A 26,539-nucleotide genomic window follows, 5' to 3' on the forward strand; every position below is an offset into this window, starting at 1 on the left:
GGCCATGGCCCAGTCGCTCAGGATTTTGTAGACTGGTGCGATAGGTCCTTTCTACACATGAACATTTCAATGCACATGCACATAGATTTCCGGAAACTCCCCAGTGCTAAGGAACTCACCAGCATAAAGGGTCAGACTGTTGAGTGTGTGGATAACTATAAATACCTTGGGACCATCATCGACAATAAGCTAAACTTTGAGACAAACTGCGAAGCTGTGTACAAAAAGGGGAATCAGCGTTTATATTGTCTGAGGAAACTCTCATCGTTTCACATTGACAGTAAAATGCTAACCATGTTCTACCGCTGCTTCATTGAATCTGTCATATCCTTTAGCCTGGTGTCTTGGTTTAGTAACCTATCCCTAAAAAATAAGAATTCCCTGAACCAAATCGTGAGGTGGGCTATTAGGCTGATTGGAGAGCCACAGCTGAACCCAGAATCCCTGCATACAAGGCAGCTACATAGACTAGCTGGGTCTATCTTAGAAGATGGACCACCCACCATATGGTGAATTTCAACTTCTCCCATCAGGCCGTAGGTACAAAATGCCTGCCTGCAAAACAAAGAGATACAGAGGCAGTTTTGTTCCCTCAGCTGTCAAAACGTTAAATAGTAAGTAAGTAATTAAGCTACACACTAACTTATTAACCTATGGATTGTATGGCCTTCTTCATCTTTTTATTTATTTATTTATTTATTCTGACCTTGTTTTTTGTATCTGCCATGATGGCTTGCATTTAGTATTTATTTATCTTTTGATAGTAATACCCTTTTGTATGCTTTTTATCCATGTTCCTATGTCTGGAGCACTGTTGTCACTTTTGTGTCCGTCTGTCGATGATGTTAATGTTGTCTGCGTGTGTGTGCAAGCAGCCAATTCTTTCTTTCTACCTGCAACCAAATCTACCCTCGGGTACAAATAAAGTTACCTTACCTTACCTTACCTTACCTTTTTAGAGCATTAACTGATTATCAGTGCATTGATTATGTTTTTTTTATTTACACGTTGTGATGGAGATCAAGGTGTGTGTAAGTGTGTGTGTGTGTCTATATTGAAACTATACTCACAACAGTGTATTAGTCTACATCTGTATTTGCCACTAGGGATGGGGTTGTGTCTCGAGTCCCGCGGGCCAGCGCCTCTCTCACAATGCACTCTCTTTATGTCTCTCCTCCGAGACATTTTCTCAGCACTTTCAAGAGGCCAACAGACGCTGACATTTAAAAATGTTAAAGACGCAATTTCACTCTGAACTTTATCTAATTATGTTTTCTGTCTGTCTGCACTGATATGGAAAAAGGGGATAATGCTTTTTATTTTTTTGCGTATTCTACAGTCCCTTAACATCTCTAATGCTAAGGCTATTTTGCCAGTGCTACATTTGTGAGTAAATTGTCCCAAGTGTAGAATAAGATTAGGCCACGGTAATACAAGAGACCTTTCAAGCTCTCTAAGCTAAAAAAAAAACTGTCTGGCTATGCCTCGTTCTGTGTCTGTGTGTGTGTGTGTGTGTGTATGTGTGTCTTTTTGAGTGTGTGTGTGTGTCACGGTTGAAATGCACATCTGTTATCAAATTTCTGTACTGAATGCTGCTGCTAAAATCAAGAATAAATTGGCAGTTATATTATTTTAATATTAAACATGTATCTTGAGGTATCCGACTTTACGTCTCTCTTTAAATGGACATTATTTTCCTCCGTTCTCTATGTCTTCCCTCAGAGCCCACACAAACATGCTGGCACACAGGCACACACAAAAGAAATAGACCACTGTTATGGCGATTTCCATACCTACTACAAGGTGCATGCACATCTAGGGAACGTGCACACTGCTGCATATTCCTATTCATTGGCTTAATTCCATGCATGGGATTTGCAATGTTTACACTCGACCACCATCAAATAATTGGTGTAAGAAGCAATAGAGGCCTGGGTCTCCAGCTAGTCAGATAAGACTCCATGTATTATAAGGCAGGAATGCTTTTCTATCTGCCTAGAAATGAATCCTCACAGACCTCCGGCTATACGAGGGTTGCATGCAGTAAATTCGTCACTAACAGCCCAACATGTATGTAGACGTAGCCTATAATAGAGTGGTACTGATTGTGTTTTAAAGCTCTATATATGGCTCAGCATTTCATTCTGATATACAGTGTATTTAGCTTTCATTGGCTTTGCCTTATAATTTATATGTGCAGATAAAACGCATCCCATCATCAGTCTGTGTGTGTGTATGTATGTGTGTGCGTGCGCGTTTATGTGTCTGTGTCTGTGTGTAAGGATATCATCAGGAAAATACAATAAAGGGGAAGGTATAGAATGAGTGAAGGTGTGAATGAGTGAATAGGTTAGTGAGTGAGGTAGGGTGAGTCACCAATAGACAAATATAGTGAGAAGAACAGAGATTGAGTTGCTGAGCTGATGGCAAAGAACAGAAGGAGAACTGGGTCAGAGAGATAGAAAGAGAGCGAGAGGGAGAGAGAGAGAGGGGGAGTGAGATTTAAAGGATGAGAGGGAGAAAGAGAGCGATAGAGGGGGAGAGACAGCGGGAGACAGAGAGAGAGAGATAGAGAGAGAAAAGACAGACGGCTTGAGAGTGAGACGGCTTGAGAGGGAGACAGCTTGGAGGCAAGATAGCAAGAGAGAGGGAGCAGTGGCCTGCCAGGGGTTTCCGGGACGCCTCTGAATAAACTCACAGAGATGAGATGACAAATACTCAGACAGTTGGAGGGTTGAAGGCATCTCAGAAAGTATTGAGCAAGTAGGCTCTGGAACAACTCACGACTCCAGCTTTGAATTGTAGGGTAGTGCCAACTCAACGTTTACACAGGTGGCCCGCTGCTGGGATTAACCCATTTGTTTTCACTTGACATATTATTATATTATTATGTGCGGCAGATTAAACACCGCCTCTGGCAATACTAAGATGTGGGAAACATCCTACATTGCAGAATGCAGATACTTTGGTGTTTGGGGAGTAAGATACTGAAGAAACTTCATAATCATTTATCACTTTCGAGGAGAAAGGGCACACATTTTACAGATGAAGTGAAACGTAAGAAAAATATACGAAAATGAAGATGTCATCTAGATTCAAAGGAGCAACTCGGACCCCACGTTTCGTGGACTCAGGGATCAGGAATAAAATGACTTTCTGTTCCCAAAGGAAACTGTTTGAGAAAGGCATACTGATCACGCAAGATGGATTTATTACCACAGCGTCCGGCAGTGGCTTTGCATAGCGTTAAGTCACATGCGCATATGCCGAAGGAACGTGCATCAAGCATTCCCATTCATTCCTTTGGTGAATCATAAGGAAAATAATTGGAAATGGACTACAATCACATTGGCGACCCCAGCGCTTCCTGAGACCTGGCATATGAAGGTCTCAGGAATGAGATGAAGATGGCCAAAAAAAAAAAGATGGGAAGAAGGAAGTAGTTTTGGTGGCCGTGTCCCCAGCCACGGGTTTACCCCAGCTCACAGATCAACTGCTTCCTTATTTATTAATCAGGCTTCCGACGGAGGACTCAGAAGGCTGGGTTTCGATTCAACTTCTCCACTCACTGCTACGGCCTACTGATGTACAAAGGAGGTACGAGTGGGAATACTTTAATTACATGAGTACCGGGATGTGAGCAAAACTCGCCCCAGTTTGCCTGATTTCATCTTCCCCAGTTCTCTGTGTATGTGCGGCTGGTGGGCCGTCTGCATAGGGGTGGGACTGAGGCTCACTGTATAAAAAAAACACCCTCTACATCAAAGAGTGCATTATACGCATTAGCTCCGTAGACTTTAGCTGAAAACAAGTGTCGGATGAGTGTTGTTATTGCGTCTGGAGCTCTTACTGCACGAGCGGACCTGTTTTTCTCGGCCAACAATAATTTGATTCCATTGGCAACTGAAACGGAAACATCTGGCTTTTGATTCCATATTGCTTATGATCACCCCATGTTCTCATCTCTATTTTGCAAACAAACAGCCGAGACTTCTTGTTCCTGTCCTGCTATCAAGTAGACTACGGAACTGAATAAGGAAGAGCGGGACGTAATCATTAGGCTCGTATCTACTGTATGGGCCATACCTGCTACAGTCATTAGTTCACCCTCCGCCAGACAAGGCCATACAGGAATAGCCTGAGCCTACTTATTATAGCAGCTATGTCTCCACTACAGGGCCAGGCCTTACATCCCTCCATCCCATCCCATGATTTAACACCGCAGATCCAGGTGAAGGCCATGTGACGTTAGCCATTAAGATAGTGATAAATCCTGCATTAAGGTATAGGCCCTGGGAACTGTAACTCGGCTTGACTGTACACGCTCTATGCATGCTGTGCGTGCACACGTACAGGATCATACAGTGTCAAGTCATGCTCAAGTATTTATATCGTATTCATGTAACAATAACTATCTCTTTCATGATTTCATTACTAAAATCACAACCTCCCTCGACTCTTTGTCAACCCTTTTTACAAATCAACATGATGTTACTGTATCTATTATTCCAAAGCTACGTATGCTTCCTGTATCTATAATAACATATCTATGAGTATGCATATCTCTTATTACAGATATTCATATGGTTTCTACCGATCAATTTATTACAGATCTCCGTATGGGTACTGTAGGAATCCATTGTTACAGATCTACATTTAGTTATTATAGCTGTGACTCTAGCTGTGGATGGGAAAAACCTGAACCAATGAGGAATCAGGCTTGGTTTATGTCCTCAGATATGCTGGGTTTTGCTAACTTATTTTGTCAAAAGCACGGGATATCTACAACCTGCCTTACCATAGGGCATGACACCTATTGACAACACAATAGTCCGCTATATACGTAAAACGGACGAATAAACATAGTTTCCCGAACCCCCTCCCCAAAAACAGCCCGAATGTGTTTTACCTGCTGTTATCACCGCGTGACCCACACTGGATAATCACTTTGCTGTCAAACTAAACCGAGACCGTGTTGTTTTGCCTCCCTCTGTTTCACAGTTGAATTATGAAGCAGCCTTTTTTTGTACCTCACTGAAAAATAGAACATGTTGTTTTTTTATTTTCATTTACAGTAATTTTCATTTAATTAAAAACAATAAAGCGAAACAGGTTGCTGGGTAAAGCAGGGTCCGACCATCCGTCCATTAACCTCACACTATTCAGTCTGCCACCTGTGGGTGGATGCTATTTTATAATGACATTTAGCCAACACTGTCCTCATGGCTTGGATTTAGTGTTCCTATAGGTGTCACTTGGCTTGCGGATGTGAATCTTTCTCTCTTTGTCAGACAGAAGGTGTTGGAGGACATCCAGCGCTTGTTTGACAACGACGTCATCAACCAGGTGGTGTTTGACCTGGAAGACACAGGGTAAGTACATGCCAGGTCACTTAACCCAATCACATGCATAATGATGCGCACACACAGACATACACACAGGTGCACATAAACACAGGTGCGCACACACACACACACACACAGACACAGACACAGACACACACACACACACACACACACACACACACACACACACACACACACACACACACACACACACACACACACACACACACACACACACACACACACACACGTTTGATAGATGTTGTTCTTTCCAGAGAGAGACCAGGTTGTAGTGTGATTTCAAACCAGTGTGGTAACTAAATGTTGTCAGATCAGGCACTCTTGAACACAAAATACAATTTACATGTTGTTAATTGAAACAAGCTTTTCATTGGCTTTTGTTTAGCTAATGCCACGAAGCATCAAAAACACATCATATATATGTGTATATAAATATAGATAGGAAAAGGTTAGATGATGCATACCATTTATATATATAAATGTATATATATATATATATATATATATATACATTTAATAGTTATTTTACTCTACTAAATGGTATGCATCAGCTAACCTTTTTCCTACTCCTGGCCCTTCTTTCACCCCCTGTCCAATTAACTTTCCCTCCCTTTTAATTGAAATGTCAAAGTGAGCTCTGTATATGTTCCCTATCTCTCTCGCTCCCTCTCTCTCCCTCCCTCCCTCCCTCCCTCCCTCCCTATTAGTCCTCAGTGTATAAATGACCAGCCGGACACGCTGAGGTTTTTCTCCAAGTTTGAGAGTGGTAATCTGAGAAAAGCTGTGAAGGTCCGGAGGTAAGTGGCACCATCGACACACACACACACACACACACACACACACACACACACATACACATACACACACACACACACACACACACACACACACACACACACACACACACACACACAGAGACACAGACAGACAGACAGACGCACGCATACATAACTCTTATCCTCGGCGATCACACGTACACACACAGACACATACACAGACACAAACAGAACTAAAACTAGATGTTTTTTGGCACAACAAAAGCAAAGGTGGATAATAAAGCTCCCGTATTCAGAAAATGTATGTTATGGTCACACCTTCAAACCTAGAAACACAGACAGACAGACAGACAGACAGACAGACAGACAGACAGACAGACAGACAGACAGACAGACAGACAGACAGACAGACAGACAGACAGACAGACAGACAGACAGACAGACAGACAGACAGACAGACAGACAGACAGACAGACAGACAGACAGACAGACAGACAGACAGACAGACAGACAGACAGACAGACAGACAGACAGACAGACAGACAGACAGACAGACAGACAGACAGACAGACAGACAGACAGACAGACAGACAGACAGACAGACAGACAGACAGACAGACAGACAGACAGACAGACAGACAGACAGACAGACAGACAGACAGACAGACAGACAGACAGACAGACAGACAGACAGACAGACAGACAGACAGACAGACAGACAGACAGACAGACAGACAGACAGACAGACAGACAGACAGACAGACAGACAGACAGACAGACAGACAGACAGACAGACAGACAGACAGACAGACAGACAGACAGACAGACAGACAGACAGACAGACAGACAGACAGACAGACAGACAGACAGACAGACAGACAGACAGACAGACAGACAGACAGACAGACAGACAGACAGACAGACAGACAGACAGACAGACAGACAGACAGACAGACAGACAGACAGACAGACAGACAGACAGACAGACAGACAGACAGACAGACAGACAGACAGACAGACAGACAGACAGACAGACAGACAGACAGACAGACAGACAGACAGACAGACAGACAGACAGACAGACAGACAGACAGACAGACAGACAGACAGACAGACAGACAGACAGACAGACAGACAGACAGACAGACAGACAGACAGACAGACAGACAGACAGACAGACAGACAGACAGACAGACAGACAGACAGACAGACAGACAGACAGACAGACAGACAGACAGACAGACAGACAGACAGACAGACAGACAGACAGACAGACAGACAGACAGACAGACAGACAGACAGACAGACAGACAGACAGACAGACAGACAGACAGACAGACAGACAGACAGACAGACAGACAGACAGACAGACAGACAGACAGACAGACAGACAGACAGACAGACAGACAGACAGACAGACAGACAGACAGACAGACAGACAGACAGACAGACAGACAGACAGACAGACAGACAGACAGACAGACAGACAGACAGACAGACAGACAGACAGACAGACAGACAGACAGACAGACAGACAGACAGACAGACAGACAGACAGACAGACAGACAGACAGACAGACAGACAGACAGACAGACAGACAGACAGACAGACAGACAGACAGACAGACAGACAGACAGACAGACAGACAGACAGACAGACAGACAGACAGACAGACAGACAGACAGACAGACAGACAGACAGACAGACAGACAGACAGACAGACAGACAGACAGACAGACAGACAGACAGACAGACAGACAGACAGACAGACAGACAGACAGACAGACAGACAGACAGACAGACAGACAGACAGACAGACAGACAGACAGACAGACAGACAGACAGACAGACAGACAGACAGACAGACAGACAGACAGACAGACAGACAGACAGACAGACAGACAGACAGACAGACAGACAGACAGACAGACAGACAGACAGACAGACAGACAGACAGACAGACAGACAGACAGACAGACAGACAGACAGACAGACAGACAGACAGACAGACAGACAGACAGACAGACAGACAGACAGACAGACAGACAGACAGACAGACAGACAGACAGACAGACAGACAGACAGACAGACAGACAGACAGACAGACAGACAGACAGACAGACAGACAGACAGACAGACAGACAGACAGACAGACAGACAGACAGACAGACAGACAGACAGACAGACAGACAGACAGACAGACAGACAGACAGACAGACAGACAGACAGACAGACAGACAGACAGACAGACAGACAGACAGACAGACAGACAGACAGACAGACAGACAGACAGACAGACAGACAGACAGACAGACAGACAGACAGACAGACAGACAGACAGACAGACAGACAGACAGACAGACAGACAGACAGACAGACAGACAGACAGACAGACAGACAGACAGACAGACAGACAGACAGACAGACAGACAGACAGACAGACAGACAGACAGACAGACAGACAGACAGACAGACAGACAGACAGACAGACAGACAGACAGACAGACAGACAGACAGACAGACAGACAGACAGACAGACAGACAGACAGACAGACAGACAGACAGACAGACAGACAGACAGACAGACAGACAGACAGACAGACAGACAGACAGACAGACAGACAGACAGACAGACAGACAGACAGACAGACAGACAGACAGACAGACAGACAGACAGACAGACAGACAGACAGACAGACAGACAGACAGACAGACAGACAGACAGACAGACAGACAGACAGACAGACAGACAGACAGACAGACAGACAGACAGACAGACAGACAGACAGACAGACAGACAGACAGACAGACAGACAGACAGACAGACAGACAGACAGACAGACAGACAGACAGACAGACAGACAGACAGACAGACAGACAGACAGACAGACAGACAGACAGACAGACAGACAGACAGACAGACAGACAGACAGACAGACAGACAGACAGACAGACAGACAGACAGACAGACAGACAGACAGACAGACAGACAGACAGACAGACAGACAGACAGACAGACAGACAGACAGACAGACAGACAGACAGACAGACAGACAGACAGACAGACAGACAGACAGACAGACAGACAGACAGACAGACAGACAGACAGACAGACAGACAGACAGACAGACAGACAGACAGACAGACAGACAGACAGACAGACAGACAGACAGACAGACAGACAGACAGACAGACAGACAGACAGACAGACAGACAGACAGACAGACAGACAGACAGACAGACAGACAGACAGACAGACAGACAGACAGACAGACAGACAGACAGACAGACAGACAGACAGACAGACAGACAGACAGACAGACAGACAGACAGACAGACAGACAGACAGACAGACAGACAGACAGACAGACAGACAGACAGACAGACAGACAGACAGACAGACAGACAGACAGACAGACAGACAGACAGACAGACAGACAGACAGACAGACAGACAGACAGACAGACAGACAGACAGACAGACAGACAGACAGACAGACAGACAGACAGACAGACAGACAGACAGACAGACAGACAGACAGACAGACAGACAGACAGACAGACAGACAGACAGACAGACAGACAGACAGACAGACAGACAGACAGACAGACAGACAGACAGACAGACAGACAGACAGACAGACAGACAGACAGACAGACAGACAGACAGACAGACAGACAGACAGACAGACAGACAGACAGACAGACAGACAGACAGACAGACAGACAGACAGACAGACAGACAGACAGACAGACAGACAGACAGACAGACAGACAGACAGACAGACAGACAGACAGACAGACAGACAGACAGACAGACAGACAGACAGACAGACAGACAGACAGACAGACAGACAGACAGACAGACAGACAGACAGACAGACAGACAGACAGACAGACAGACAGACAGACAGACAGACAGACAGACAGACAGACAGACAGACAGACAGACAGACAGACAGACAGACAGACAGACAGACAGACAGACAGACAGACAGACAGACAGACAGACAGACAGACAGACAGACAGACAGACAGACAGACAGACAGACAGACAGACAGACAGACAGACAGACAGACAGACAGACAGACAGACAGACAGACAGACAGACACTCTCACTCCACTGCGTGGGTGGTATTGTGTGTTCTAAATGCATAATGGTATTGTGTGTTCTAAATAGTGACCATGTAAACTGCACTTTGAAAAAAAGGCTTTGCAATGATAATGACTTCATTTATTTCATTATAAACAGTCTTGTCTTCCTTCCCACACTCCCCTCTCTCCATTCCCTCCACTCTCTCCAACCCTCTGACACAGATATGAATATGACCTCATCTTGAATGCAGACGCCAACTGTTCCATTAACACCCAGTGGTTTTACTTTGAGGTCAGCAACATGGCGGCCGACATTCCCTATCGCTTCAACGTCATCAACTGCGAGAAGACCAACAGCCAGTTCAACTATGGTGAGCGAGAGAACCCATTAGAATCAATCAGGAATTGTTCTACTCATTGAAACAAATAGCAAGCCGTTAACAATTGTACAATTGACGATAAACGCATTGATTTGAAACACTGGCTCCATGGAAACGGCCATGGCCGATAACTTTTTCCAACAGCAAATTTGAGTTGAGAATTCATTTTAGAAATGTGCCACATCCAAACCTATTAAATCTAGCTACTCGTGAGGCCAAAACGCCCAATTGTATTTTAAATAGCTTAAACTACAACAAACGGTTCTAGTTTTGGTCAAGCCCAAAACCATTAAGTACTGGTCCCCATGATGTCCTAAAGTGTAGTTGTAAATTGGCTCCACTCAATTTTCTCATTCGGTGTGTTGGTGTGCGTGTGCGTGTGCGTGTGTGTGTGTGTGTGTGTGTGTGTGTGTGTGTGTGTGAGAACTGAAATGAAGTTCTCTCACACTGAAAGAAAACTGACAGTCCTTCAACCCTGATCTTCAACAAATTCAACAAAATACAAATTATGTATTCGTCCAAAAGACAAATAACACACAATAATTCCAATACATTTAATCCCCAGCCCTTTAAACCAAACACTCGCCATGATTCAGCCATCCTCCTTCAACAGAGCATTAATCTCTTCCATAGCAGCAGATGCTTAAAAGACCATCCGTACCTGGCAAGCCTTCAAATCCAGTCAAGTACACAAAATGTGTGCATCCCATTTTGGGCTTAAATTCTCATTTTCCCTTTCAGCTCATCCAAGGAGATTTTCCTGGGCAATCCTATTCATTCAAAGTCGACACTTGTTTTAGAAAGTTTATACTTCATATTTCACTTTAGCTATATAACGGGATTTTCATATGTTATTCAATTTATAGCTTTGAAATAGTACAGGGGGTGTATGGTATGCATAGTGCATGTTCCTTTTGATATATGATGTTTTGATTAGATTGAGCTAATTTGATTTTTTTCATTTTATTGACTTAATTCGAAATTTTTGATGGATTTTGAAAAAACAGAAACTTGTGGTCACGCGCCTCAAATAGGGCATACCGAAGAAACATAACTAATACATTGTGTGTTGAATATATGCATGATCTATTTGCATGAGCACATCGTTTCCAGATTATACATTTTCCCGGTTCAGTAGAGTCTCAAGGTTAAATGGATTTCAACGAAAATGGTTTCAGGTCATGATAATAGTTCTCAATGTTGAGCCTCAGGCTTCTGTATGTTGCTGTTGGTGGGTAACTGTCTTTAAGAGCATCTTGATCCTCAAAAGTCTCTCCAAACGACTCCCAGCATTTAATGCAGAGAGACGATGCATCACCATGGAGATGAAGGGATACCTTCAGTACTATTGAATCTCACTTCTATTCCAATACAGTGGAACACGGCTTTGGCTTCTTTTGAGGTTTTCCTTGCCTTTCATGAAAAAAATTTTTGTCATTGTTTTTCATTTTCTTTTTACAAAATGGCCACCCGTCAACGCAATATCTTCAACCTCCTGTAAGAAACTATATATATGGTGGGAGTCTTGTCTGGCTGTCACCTGCCAGCAGCAGGTGTCATGTTCTGACTAGTCACTGCTCCTCTGCTTCAGCCATCAATAGTGGAGTTTTGCCTGTTTCCTTCTAACCAGCTCAACCGCTCACTTTGCTAGTTTTTGATTGATTCTCTTCTTTACTCTGGTTTTCCTGTTCCTTCCTGTCTGTTCTCTGGTTTTATTCCTGCTATCGGAGGGCAGTGTGCTATCGGCGGTGTGCTGCTTTTCCTGGCTTTGCCTTCTTTAAGCGTCTTCTCACACCAAACAGTGAAAGGTAGTCAAAGGTCAAAATCAGCTAACCTTTCAATTTAAGCCATCTGATTTGTTTATAAAAAACTGCATCCTAAATTAATTATAGTGTTCAGGAAAAAACCAAGGATAACCTAATAGGGTACAAGCTGTTCCAAAGCTCCATCACTAAGTTTAATTTCAGGCCGTGTCAATTTAGCAAACAGACCATATGGTGATATGTGTGCATTCCAAGAAATAACCCCCACCGAAGATGAAAAGCACCCTATGATGTGTAGCCCAATTTGAATGCTACATTATCTTCTCTGGCTTTGAATATTGCAGATATTGGCTTGACAGATAGACCAAGAGACATATAAGAACATAGAGAAATATGACGAAGCAATAATATATATTAATAAAAAGGCCAGAGCACCGCTATGAACCAAAGGTTAGCCATGATAGTAGTTCTGGCAGCTCAGCTGCCACAGCATAATAAATCAGATGATCCTGATCTACCTGGCAAACTACCTAGGATGATTAGGTGGGGTAGCCTGAGGACAGAGCCATCATATTTATTTATATTACATAAATTAAGATGGGAGAATAGGAGAGCGAGTTTGTGTGATTTGCAAAATCCCAGGCAATCTACAAGACGGTTAGATGAAAGCTGGCAGCAATGGATGAGACTAAACCCAATGCTAACCATCGCAAGCCTGTTCTTCTGTCAGATGGTTTCATGGTCATTTTCATCATCATTGAAGTAAACTCTGCGATAAGCTCAGTGCACCATGTGAATACAACTCTAGTCTACACTAACACTAACAATCCACACCTGGTGATTCTGCACCGTCTCCAGCTCATGCTCTTGGCTTGCTAAATATGCTTGCTTGTTTCCGTGTTTGTGTGTTTGACACCTGGAAATAATGGGAATCTAGTCTGCACCCACACAGATAGACCTGACCTGCGTTCCTTTCCATCGGAGTCTCACGACTTCAGTTGAAGCAATAAAGTGAGGTCGAAGCTACTTCTTCACCTCCCAACCCCACATGTCTTATCAGTGCTAGTGGGATTGTCCTACTTATTGAGCTTGCTGTTGCACTCCACCCCTCCCCCCTGTGGAACCACCTGGGCAGAGTGTGTGCTGAACAATGATAGGGCCGACTTTTTGCTGTGTTTTCCTGTTTTGTCCTCGGCAATCTATTGCAGCCTAGACATACACACACACTCTTACAACACACACTATCACACACAAACACACACACACACACACACACACACACACACACACACACACACACACACACACACACACACACACACACACACACACACACACACACACACACACACACAGGCACGTAATGATACACGCGTGAACATGCAGGCAAACAAACACATGCATGTGCACTCTCGCAAGGATGCATGCGCGCACACAAACACATGGACACCATCACACGCACACACACAAACACACTCAAATATACAAAATACAAAAAAAAGGCATCTGCACTTCACTCACATAATGTTTTTTTTGCAGCTGCAAACTAGGTTTCCAGGAAATTGTTTCATCTCAGGTAGTGAGTCAGTGAATGGAAGAAGACAGTGTTTTTACAAAATAGCCCGTCCTTCCATTGTATGGAAAATGGCTTTTTTTGTCTGAACGAAGATCCTGATTGAGAAGAAAGTAAAGTAGCTATCTATCTCCGACCCCGGTGCAAAACGGAACTACTCACAACAATCTCCCAAAGGAGGGGGTGGGAGCCAGGGTGTGTACGGCTCAGTGTGTGTGTCTCTGGATGGGGGTCTGATGCAGGATGGGCTTCCTCCTCTCTCGCCCTGGGAGACAAATGAATGTTGTCTAACTTTGTTTAGACGTAACCATTATTTAGATGGGCTTTATTGGCTGGCGCTGATGGCAGAGAAACCCCTTCACTGCCCACCATTACACTGCAGGAGCCCTCGAGCTCAAGCCTGGACCGCAGAAACAAGCATCTACTTCTGAAAACTCTGAGCAGCTCCCATCTTGTGTTTTACACGCATTTGTGTGTGTGTGTGCGTGTGTGTGTGTGTGCATGCCTGTGCAAACTTTTATCTGCAGTCTGAGGAATATGGGAATTGCAGACCCTTTATATTGCTGTCTGTGTGTGTTTCTGTGCGTGTGCGCATGTGCGTGTGTGTGTGTGTGCGTGTGTGTGTGTGTGTGTGTGTGTGTGTGTGTGTGTGTGTGTGTGTGTGTGTGTGTGTGTGTGTGTGTGTGTGTGCTGCAGGTATGCAGCCTGTTCTCTACTCTGTGAGAGAAGCTCTCGATGGCAGACCACACTGGGTGCGGACTGGCACGGAGATCTGTTACTTCAGGTACTTCTGGGCCCCAGATTGAGCGTCTAATGTGATTCACACCACCCACGCGTTTTGCTTAATTGTTCCCTCTTGGACAGTTGCCACAACAAACACCCTCATAGTTTTTCCTCCATTCTATCTGTTGAAATAAAATGCAAACATTCAATAATAAAATCTACTGTGATTGCTTGTAGTGGTTGTAAGCTGAACAATTTTTAGCCCTGAAATACTTCTTGGCCAGTCTTTTGTTGTTGTACACTAATGCAACATCCAATATTGTATCTTAGCAGAGAACATTTAACAATCCAATAAGAGCTTGAATCATAACTAAATTCCCTATCAATTTACACTTGAGTTTACGAATATGGTTTTAGCTTTCACCCGTCTGGCTGTTGTTGTGATGTTTGCCTCAAATTTAGATTCCCCCTTTTTTTTTTTATCTAGGAATCACTTCTGTCCAGCACAGGGCAGCAGAGGGCCGACCTTTTACACTTTGACCTTTACTGTGACCTTTAAACACAAAGAAGACGTATGCTACCTGGCCTACCACTATCCTTACACATATTCTGCACTGCAGGTACACATTTTTCCGTCTATCTATCCGTCCTTCTGTCTGTCTGTCTGTCTGTCTGTCTGTCTGTCTGTCTGTCTGTCTGTCTGTCTGTCTGTCTGTCTGTCTGTCTGTCTGTCTGTCTGTCTGTCTGTCTGTCTGTCTGTCTGTCTGTCTGTCTGTCTGTCTGTCTGTCTGTCTGTCTGTCTGTCTGTCTGTCTGTCTGTCTGTCTGTCTGTCTGTCTGTCTGTCTGTCTGTCTGTCTGTCTGTCTGTCTGTCTGTCTGTCTGTCTGTCTGTCTGTCTGTCTGTCTGTCTGTCTGTCTGTCTGTCTGTCTGTCTGTCTGTCTGTCTGTCTGTCTGTCTAGGTTTGAAGGTGTGACCATAACATACATTTTCTGAATACGGGAGCTTTATTATCCACCTTTGCTTTTGTTGTGCCAAAAAACATCTAGTTTTAGTTCTGTTTGTGTCTGTGTATGTGTCTGTGTGTGTACGTGTGATCGCCGAGGATAAGAGTTATGTATGCGTGCGTGTGTATGTCCATGCATTTGAGAATCAGGCCTCGTCTGAGAATGTTTTTATGCTGCTTTCAGGTCTTGCAAAAGACTATCATCTTCCATGGTTATCAAAATATATGTGTCATGTTGCTTTGGTCTTCAGAATCCCTCCTTATGGTGAATTCATGCAACACAATGTTAAAATATGTTATGGGCATGTCAGGATGAGAGGAAAACTATGTGTTTGTTCGCCTAACATACAAATACAAATTAACATGTGGGCACATGTATATCTTTTTTTGAATTTGCTGGTTGTTGGATAACAATGGAAGTCTACATTTATAAAGCTTAGCGTTCATCTGCCATTTCATGAGATATAAAATACTAGTGAGCAGGAAATAGCTGCTTTTGAAAGCCTCATTTCATGATGCTGGCGATAAGGGAGACAAAACCATATATAGAACCATCAGTATAGTAGCAGGAAATAACTGCAATTATAGGGAAATTATATTTGAGTTGCTGCATGTTTGTTGAAGTCATTCATATTGTCTCTAAGCAATGGGCATAGAAGCAAGGCTGTCCGGTATTCAAGTTTTTTTTATCAATGATTGGTGGTGGCAGGATGCTTCTCATATCATTGATTTCCCTCTCGTAAGCATGCTAATTATTATGCCTTTTCATTCTCCCCCAGCCTTGCTTTGTCATTTAGCTGCAAAACATGAATACAGGAAACTTTGAAAGGACAAAAGGAAGGAATAAACAGCTTGTTGTCTGTTGCTCTCTCTCAGATGTCTTTTTTTATTTATTTGACATCATATTTTTAAGTCGTACTTTCTCGGCACAAACATTGACAACGCAAATTTGAACAATTGCCGCTTATAATTCTTTCCTATTCATGCTTCACTGGGTTTATATAATTATAAACTTGCATTTCGAAACGTGTACAACCTTTATCTTCATCCCTACCCTTTGTGGAATAATTTAGCAACTTATTATTCCGTAAAAAATAAAACATTTCTCCATTAGCTTTTTTCTCCAACCATTTGTTGGAAATGGGCCTTTCCATCCAGGCAAAATGTGCCTAAATCCTAATAGCACTCTTTCTCTTATCTCTGCCCCTCTCTGGCTCCACACAGTCCCATCTCCAGGTGCTGGGGCGATCGGTGGACCCTGCCAAGGTGTTTTTCCGGCAGCAGACTTTGTGCTCCAGCTTGGCTGGAAACCCATGTCCACTAGTCACCATCACCGCCTGCCCCGCCAGCAGAGGGTGGAGGGACATGCACCAACTACGTAAGTGTGTGTGTACGTGCGTTTGTGTTTGTCTGTTAAAATAAAGCTCTATGAACGTGCAACGGTAGAAGCCAGTTGAACCACACACTCAAAATGATCTCCAGTTATGATAATAATATGCATGTGTGTTGGTTTAGTGTCAACACCTTTTGACACTTATACTCAATTGCATCTCATACAATATAAATATAGAAATCTTGTGTCTGTCTCTACCTCCACCAGTGCATTTGCATGTGGGTAGACATTCCTTAATATATTGTAGTTATTGCAATATTGTAAAAGGAAATACCAGTTGAGAATATTGACAGGACAAAATCAATTAAAAGTCTGCAGATACTTTACTATAGTATAATAAGGATGCTAGATTATAATGCAATATGCTAGAATAAGAATATAAGTTATAGACTTCATCAGATACAACTACTTAGAGGTCCCTTTAATTGAAATTGACAGATGAAGGTTTTATATCCAATCCAACAAAGTAGCCATCCAGTTGACAACACGAAAACACGAAAACAAAAGAAAGGTTATGAACTCAGAATACAAAGTAAAGAGATAGCTTGCAGTCAGAATACAACATAACAAGCTTGCTCCCAGTGGGGATAGTAAACTAGCCTGCAGTCTGGATCACTGTGGCTGTAGTTAGCCTGCGGCCAAATATTCCTGATGAAGTTAGGAATCGGTTTCTGTGACACTCTTCTCTGCAAAGGGAAGAATACAATGTTAGAATGTTATGTGTGGGTGGGTGTTATTTGTGTTTTTTCCTATGTGTCAGCGTGTGTGTCTTAAATGAGACTGAGGTCACGTATGCATGTTTTATTTGTGTCTTATTGTTTATGAGTGTGTGTGTGTGTGTGTGTGTGTGTGTGTGTGTGTGTGTGTGTGTGTGTGTGTGTGTGTGTGTGTGTGTGTGTGTGTGTGTGTGTGTGTGTGTGTGTGTGTGTGTGTGTGTGTGTTTGCAAATGTCTAGCCAGGCATGCAAAGACAGACATCTATAACTATTACAGACTTTGTTTATATTTCACTACTAAATTGAAAACCAGCGATCCTTAACAATCCCATGGGTGAAGAAAAAGTTCTTTGGGAGGAGACGACCAAATGCAATTCATCATGGTAAATCAACAATACCATATTATCATAGGCCTACAGGAAATGCTTTTATTAGAAACTGGTATTTTAAATATTACGCAACATCCTTTTCAAATAAAGAGAGCAGATAGGTAATCTTTTCCATTAAAATCCAATATTTTAATTAAATTTAGAATCAAAAGCATATATAGATCATTTTTTTTTACAAAACAGAATAAATTGAAGAATAAATGTTCTGTCGGAGCTGGCAGGTTCAAAGAGTCGTTGGTGGAATTGATCGATTTGGAGATCAAAATGAAAAGGCAAACACAGATGGATGTACAGTCGATGACCGACTGGATGATTGACGATATCAAACACTGGGATGTGGCGGTCGGGCTGTAAATGCCAGACTACGTCAAATGGAGTGGCATTAAGTAGATCAGGCTGCGTGAACCACTTTTATGACTATGTCTTATAATTCATCATTCTGACTCGGTTGGACGACGGACACTGTTAGAGGCAACAACAAGCACTTCCGGGACGTATATCGGCGGGGCCTAATTGCCCCAAAGGGTTACAATGCAGTCCGTGAAGGTTGCTGTGTTCTCGCTCAATAATGGACCAATTTCAATTTTCTTTGCCTGCATTAGACCCTTAGACTAGGGTTAGACTAGTTTATCGGAATCTATGATCCTGGTGGAAAGATCCTCAAGTTTTCCTTTATTTCAAGCAATATTGATTTAAAGACCAAGATTCAATAGAGTGCTTAATAATGTGATTGCCATTTATACAGTAGGTTATGAATAGCAGTCAGGTGGGCAAACCGTCTACATAGACAAATATTTCATTCTTCAAATCAGTGAGAGCAAGCTTTATGCCATTGGCCTATTGACTGATTGTGGTTAGTCATAGATGAGTTAAAGAAAACATTATAAATTCTGTAGCTTCAAAAACTGGTGCTAATAGAGTCATAGCACTCACTACTGTTATGGTGTTGGTAGAAGCTGTCCTGGTTTTCTCATTCAATTCAGAATGCTTTCGTATTGAATACCAGCAGCTTTTCTCGACAAAGCTACTCAGTGCCAGAGTAATGTCTTAAGCATATTGCCAGAAATACAAACTGAGAAAAATATTTCTGGAACTCTACAAGTATTATTTTTACCTACCTAATTCTGGTATTTTGTTTTGAGAATTCTCAAAACAAAAGTATTTTCTTCAAGTTTAATTATTTACAATTTCAACACAATTATATTAGGTAAAAAAATCTTGGGACAAAATGGACATCTTGTCAATTTCCTGCCGTTGACAAAAGGGTGTTGAAAGTCTGTTAAAGTGCACGAGGACAATCTTTTTTTCATAATCTTCGGATTTTTTTTTACAACTACTTAAATGCCATGTAACATGCGGATGAAATACAACAAGATTCAATTACTGAGCACAGATATAACACAGATACAATATGAATAGACAACCTTTACATATTTTCAATCTAGCTCTGGGGAAAAAAGTTATTTCCAAAGGTTGGGTGGTTTTCCATTTTGCTCCATTCAATATTTGTTACGAAAATCTGCTAATAAGGCTTTAAATCAATATGAACACGGGCATCATATTTGGTTTATCGTTTTCTCTAAATTGTGCTTGGATATCTGCCCTCTCAAAGCCAATACAATGCATCAACAAAAAGAAGACACAAACAGCTATCCCACAACACTGATGCACCCAACTTATTTTTATGAAACTAATGTTGCAAAACTACTCCATCAGCCAATAGTAATAGACTTCAACACCTCCATAGGCCAATAGTAATGGACCTCAACAACTCTATAGGCCAATGCTAATGAATGTCGACAAGCCATGGGCCAATAGTAATGGACCTCAACAGGCAACCAGCCAATAGAAATGAATGATGACCAGCCTTTCTGACCAATGGGCCGTGAGAGACGTTTTTCTCAGCTCCACTAATTCTGAGCAATTGCTGATAAGACACATGGGAAAATAACTGAGTCTGAGGACACGAGACATGCGCTTTGTTTGTCCTTCTGTTTGTCTTGTTGTTTATTCTGCTGATCCCTGGTGAGAGAAAGCAGGGTGTGACTGTGAGGGCCATGTCTGAAAGACAGACAAACAGAGAGATAGACGGATCAACGGATAGGTCGATTTAAAAGTTTAAAATGAATGCCAATAGCATCATCCGCAATCTGGACATCATTCACATTTGAATGATATTGACACAATTGAAATGTGTTAATTAAGATCCGGGCGCAATGTGACAATTATTTCTGGTGACCTCAGATTGAAAACATAATTGCTCAGCTGCTCCCTCTCTAACAAGGCCAAAATTGACTGTTGTGGCGTGTAGGACAACGGAATAACACTGGTTTGATTAAAGACCAAAATCACATAATTGAATAATCAGAGGCTTTGGCGGAGGGGGAAGATGCATCTATAACAGCCAAATCCAGGAGGGGCTTCAGGGGGCTGACTGATCCGAAGCCCGGGCGTGCGCGGGGGGGGGGGGGGGCTGACTTCACAATTCGTTCATGGTGTTAGGACGGACGAGGCAGCCAGAGTACCAAGAAACAGCAACGACAAGAAGCAATGAAAGCCAACACAGAAAGAACAACCAAAAGTCATTCTGCTTCATGGCTATGTCCTAGAAAACCTCCACCTGCATTAGACTGCTGGACAAATTGTTCGTGACAGCCCACATACAAAAAACGTCTGACAAGATCCGTTATCTCGGTCCCGAGACTTGACTCGGACTCTGCTCGCCTTTCTCTTGTTTGTCCAGGTAATTGTCTTTTGTTCATGTGTTGACAGCTCTTGTCCACAGACCACACCGAGCGTGCCACCGCTGCCTCAACCCCCCACCCCTCTCTCTCAACCTCTACCTCTCTACCTCTCTGTCTCTCTCTCTCTCTCTCTCTCTCTCTCTCTCAACCTCTACCTCTCTACCTCTCTGTCTCTCTCTCTCTCTCTCTCTCTCTCTCTCTCTCTACCTCTACCTCTCTACCTCTCTGTCTCTCTCTCTCTCTCTCTCTCTCTCTCTCTACCTCTACCTCTCTGTCTCTCTCTCTCTCTCAACCTCTACCTCTCTACCTCTCTGTCTCTCTCTCTCTCTCTCTCTCTCTCTCTCTCTCTCTCTACCTCTACCTCTCTACCTCTCTGTCTCTCTCTCTCTCTCTCTCTCTCTACCTCTACCTCTCTGTCTCTCTCTCTCCCTCTGCCTCTCTCACTCTCTCTCTCTCTCTCTCTCTCTCTCTCTCTCTCTCTCTCTCTCTCTCTCTCTCTCTCTCTCCGTCCAGGTAACCGGCCGTGCTTGGTGCTGACAGCGCGTGTCCACCCCAGCGAGTCCAACGCCAGCTGGGTGATGAGGGGCACCCTGGGGTTTCTGTGCAGCCGGGACCCGGTGGCCCAGAGCCTCAGGGAGGCCTTCGTCTTCAAGATCATCCCCATGCTCAACCCCGACGGGGTCATCAACGGCACGTGAGTCCCATAGCACACACAAACACATGCACATGAACGCACACACACACACACACACACACACACACACACACACACACACACACACACACACACATACACACATACACAGGCGCAATCACATGAACGCATTCACACACATGCGAACGCACCCACACGCACATATGCATGAACACAAACATACCCGTACATACATACACATGCACACGCACGTATCGCAGGCGCACATGCAAACAAACACACACACACACACACACGCACACACACATCCACATTGACGCACGCACACACATACACATAGACGCACACATGCACACACACACACACACACACACACACACACACACACACACACGTACACATACGCTCGCACACACACACACACATACAGACCGAGACACAGACACAGACAAAGACACACATGCACATACAAACACACGCATACACAAAGAGAAGTCCTCATTACGCAAATATGCTGGTCCGCAGACATGAAATAATTAACACGTGTGCACACACAGGCTGGGATGAGCTTCGGGGATTCTCCATCTGCATTGAAATAAAGTTGCGTCTTAGGGCAATCAAACAATCAGAGTGTTGTCTATCTTTGCGTAATTAATATTTATGTGTTTGTGGTTCGCATGCACCATTTGTTTGCTTCAAAGCATCTGTTTAAACAGCAACAAGTCAGGGAGGCTAGATTCTCTCTCTCTCTCTCTCTCTCTCTCTCTCTCTCTCTCTCTCTCTCTCTCTCTCTCTCTCTCTCTTACGCAGACGCCTGTCTTTTCCAACTTGTTTCTCTCTATGTATTCTTTAATGAGTCGGCCAATGTGATGCAATGATTGCATCTTTGTTATAATGAAGTGTTTTAAGAGAGCGGTTCTTCGTTTAACAGCCATTTACGACCAGAGGGGCCAGGCTGAAACAGACTGAAACTGACTGTCTTACGTTGTTGTTATCTTTAGTCAAGATGCTATCTCTTCTATAAGAAATGTGTCTTTGTGAAACTAGTAAATATGTGATAAATGTCAGTGCTTCGCTGCCTCAAAAACCTATTACGTTTATGTTTAGGAACCGTTTAGTCTGATGATTTGCTTTAATTCGGATTCTGTCATTTATAAGACTAACTTCTGCCAGACAGTCCAGCATATGTGGTGGTTCCAGCTTTCAAGGTCTTCCAAAGAGTTAATCAGTATATACCAGTTATCCATTGGAAAGGTTTATGCATATGATAACTAAATCACTATCAGCTACTGCGCTGTCTATTCCTATGTTCCAAATCCTGACATCTAGACAGATTGCCTTTGAAACTTGACATCCATGAAATCAAACTAGGGAATATTTTAAATGTAGTCTTTAATTGAATGGCTTTTTGCCAAATCCACTTCTACCTATGTAACTCCCTTTGTATGACGGAGTTGTGTGTATTAAATATTGTTTACACAGAGTTTGACCCATGGACCCATTAATTCCCATGTGTATATTGAGTTCGACCCTCACGTTCTTTTAATCCCTTTGTTTTGCTTAATGACCTGTTAAATGAGCTGGCAAAGCCCATTATTTGATGCTGCATTGAGTCGTTTTCACAGTTGACCACTGCGGTGCTTTCATCACTGTCAGACACAGATAGCAATCACATCTAAACACGTTCAAAGACGCGTCGACGCAGAAGAAGGTGAACCTCTGCGTTGCACACAGCGGGCCCATTCGCTGGCGTCAGTCCAGCCAACCCACGCTCGCTCTCTTACAGTTGGTGTACACTACCCCCGCAGTCCTGCTACGTGACGTGTTTAGCTGATTCCATCAAGGACGAACCGTCTTGAATGAAACCGCCACGCATTACCGTTCACTTACTCCACAAACCCATCCACTGCAATCCAGTACAGTGATTGTACCTGCTTGGCTTTAATCCAGGCATGTTATGTCTCTGTCCAGGCTGGAACCATACCCCCCCCCCCCCCCCCAGATGGACCAAGCCTGGCAGTACAAACATCCTGCACAGATGTCCATGTTGCGCCCTGATAATTCTTAACTATTTGAAATCTAATGTGGGTTCTGTGGGTCATCGCTCCTTTGTCCTCCCGTCTGAGCGTGCATCCGTGTGTCTCCTTGTACGTATTCTAATATCGCCTCCTCCCCCCCCCCCCCCCCACGCGCTTTTATTCATACTAATGCGTGTGCGTGGGTGCTACACAAGTGTGCGTGCGTGCCTGATGTAAGTCTTGCGACACGATTCTGACATTTCTAAGGAATTAGGTCGGACACTGACGGGATTTAATCACATGCCTCTTGGGTCATTCTCCCTCACTTTCTCGTCCTGTGTCTCCTCCCGTTGGAGATTCACTGCCCCTGTGTCCATCTCTCCCCGTCTCCCCGTCCATCTTTTTTTATTTTTTACCTTGTCCCTTATCTTCTCACATTCTCCCTATCTGCCTCCTGCACACCTTCTCCCTCTGTCACACACACTTCCTCTCTCTCTCTCTCTCTCTCTCTCTCTCTCTCTCTCTCTCTCTCTCGCTCTCTCTCGCTCTCTCTCTCTCTCTCTCTCTCTCTCTCTCTCTCTCTCTCGCTCCCTCTCTCTCGCTCCCTCTCTCTCTCTCTCTCTCTCGCTCTCTCTTTCTCTCTCTCTCTCTCTCTCTCTCTCGCTCTCTCTTTCTCTCTCTCTCTCTCTATCTCACTTTAACCCATTAAAAAATAAACAATAAAAAATGCGAAGTCAATAAAAATGACTTTTTAATGACGTCAATGTGGCGCAATGACGATGAATGAATATCGTATTCATTCAAATGAGCTTTTGTGATGAATGTGCTGTTAAACATTTTGACACAGATATCGCACTCTACTTCAAGCGTTAAGTCAGCAATGGGTTTCGCTGTTTGTTACCACACACCTCCACAGTCGACACATTGTGGATGACATCGACCGTGTCACAACGCCTAAAACACAAACGTAACAAAATCAGTGTCTGTGTAGATTGCCGCAGAGGCCATCGCAGCTATGCCGCAAAGCAATTAATTTTCTCATTGTTTTGATTAACATTAATCATTTAGGAGCAGATTCCTTTATTAACTCTGTCGATTTGATATGGATTTTCTTTGTTGCATATGAATCCCTTGCAACCTACTCTGCTAGTCTCATTTCCCTCAGTAAGAGGTTCGCCTCCGCAGTTTAGTCAAATATTCAGGAAGATTGGATTCACGATGTGATTAAAACAAACGTCTTGAACATACAATGTAGAAACATACACACACGACACACGCACACACGACACACGCACACACACACATGACACACACAAACACACGCACGCACGCACACGCATACACACACGCTTACAAATGCGGCACCCATTATTCTCGTTCTATTTCCAGACCTGTTTTGACTTTATAGATGGAATGGCAAATAAATATGAACTGAAGAATCGTTGATGCTCACGACTGTCACGACGGGCTTTGACAATAGGATGACAGAAGGCTGTCACCGTTGACAAAAGCCGTCGCGCGGGGCAGGAGAAACCGAAAAAGCCGACACACAAAAGGATGCAGGCAAACAGAAAATGCCAATAGATCCAGTCGGACCAAACTCCCTGCATTGACCACAGATGTATTCAGAGGGGGCCGAAGCACTTGTGGCCAGGTAGATATGCCACACACACACACACACACACACACACACACACACACACACACACACACACACACACACACACACACACACACACACACACACACACACACACACACACGCTGTGTGTGTGTGCACAGTGCCCGAGGTGAGGCAGCTGGCCGGTTGGGCAGAGGAAATAAATGTTGTGGAAAATAACAGGTTTCAGAAAGAGTTTGAACTCTGCTAGGCTCCCAGTGCGTTCCCTGTGTGTTTGTTGGCCCACGCCCGAGCTACTGCTGCAGGGGGAAAGAGTCTGAGAGAGGAAGGCTGAATGAAGTGACTTATCTGTGGAGGGATCAGGACACTGGTGTCTGCCGTACGCTCTGTCACTGTCAGATAGCGTCCTTTTAGCTCGCAGATGTTGGCCCACACCTTCCAAGCAGCAATTGTCTGCTGCTGTTTGAACGCGAGCGGACACACACACACACACACATAAGCACACACACACACACACACACACACATAAGCGCACACACATAAGCACACACACACACACACACACACACACACATAAGCGCACACACACACACAGACACACACACACACACACACACACACACACACGCACACGCACACACACGTTTTCCTGACGGTTAGAATAAAGATTACCACGGACGGTTTGAGCATGAAATGGTAAAATGGCGCCGGTTGTGCCGTCACCACTGCTGTCTCACTGCATAGAGTCAGACCACGGCAACACATGTCTACGCTCATTGCGCTCATTGGAACACACACAGGCTCACACCTACACGCACACAAACACAGTGAAAAAACTGAGAAATTCAAATAGACAAAAAAACATCACACAGACACACACACACACACACACACACACACACACACACACACACACAAAATCTATGTCGGGCAGTAGATTTCCGTGTGCTTCTGGCCGGCTGGTTGAACTCTGGCTGTTTCGGACTCTGCTTATTGATTTCCACAGGGGAACTGGATAGTGTCAATTTTAGGGCTCTGACTAATACGTTGAACCTTGTAAGTGTGTGTCTGTGTGTGTGAGTGTGTGTGTGTGTGGGGGGGGGGGGGCTCTGTGTGTGCGTGTATGTGTCGTGTGTGTGTGTGTGTGTGTGTGTGTGTGTGTGTCTGTGTATGTGTGCGTGTCTCTAGTCCCTGTGTGGATTTAATAGTCCCAAAGGCCTGTTTCACATCATCATGTGAGACAGATCCATTCGCACAAGAGAAATGTCTTTGTCCTGACAATATATGACAAGCTCTCAATATATAGTCCTTCCAACACACACA

At 43.9% G+C, this 26,539-nt stretch overlaps 1 protein-coding gene and 1 long non-coding RNA gene across 2 annotated transcripts in view; one reads left to right on the forward strand and one right to left on the reverse strand.

Moving 5' to 3' along the window:
- LOC132464669 (uncharacterized) overlaps positions 1-26,539 on the reverse strand; it is a 299,834-nt gene that overhangs the window by 220,720 nt on the left and 52,575 nt on the right. The window lies entirely within an intron of this gene.
- Positions 1-26,539, forward strand: part of LOC132464662 (cytosolic carboxypeptidase 4) — a 101,928-nt gene that overhangs the window by 49,707 nt on the left and 25,682 nt on the right. The window contains 7 exon segments of the mRNA XM_060061165.1: positions 5,292-5,372; positions 6,074-6,163; positions 10,461-10,609; positions 14,651-14,738; positions 15,165-15,297; positions 16,906-17,059; positions 21,436-21,616. Of these exon segments, the coding sequence (XP_059917148.1) occupies positions 5,292-5,372; positions 6,074-6,163; positions 10,461-10,609; positions 14,651-14,738; positions 15,165-15,297; positions 16,906-17,059; positions 21,436-21,616 (876 nt within the window).

This window comes from Gadus macrocephalus, chromosome 9, assembly GCF_031168955.1.
Source record: "Gadus macrocephalus chromosome 9, ASM3116895v1".
Lineage (NCBI taxonomy): Eukaryota > Metazoa > Chordata > Actinopteri > Gadiformes > Gadidae > Gadus > Gadus macrocephalus.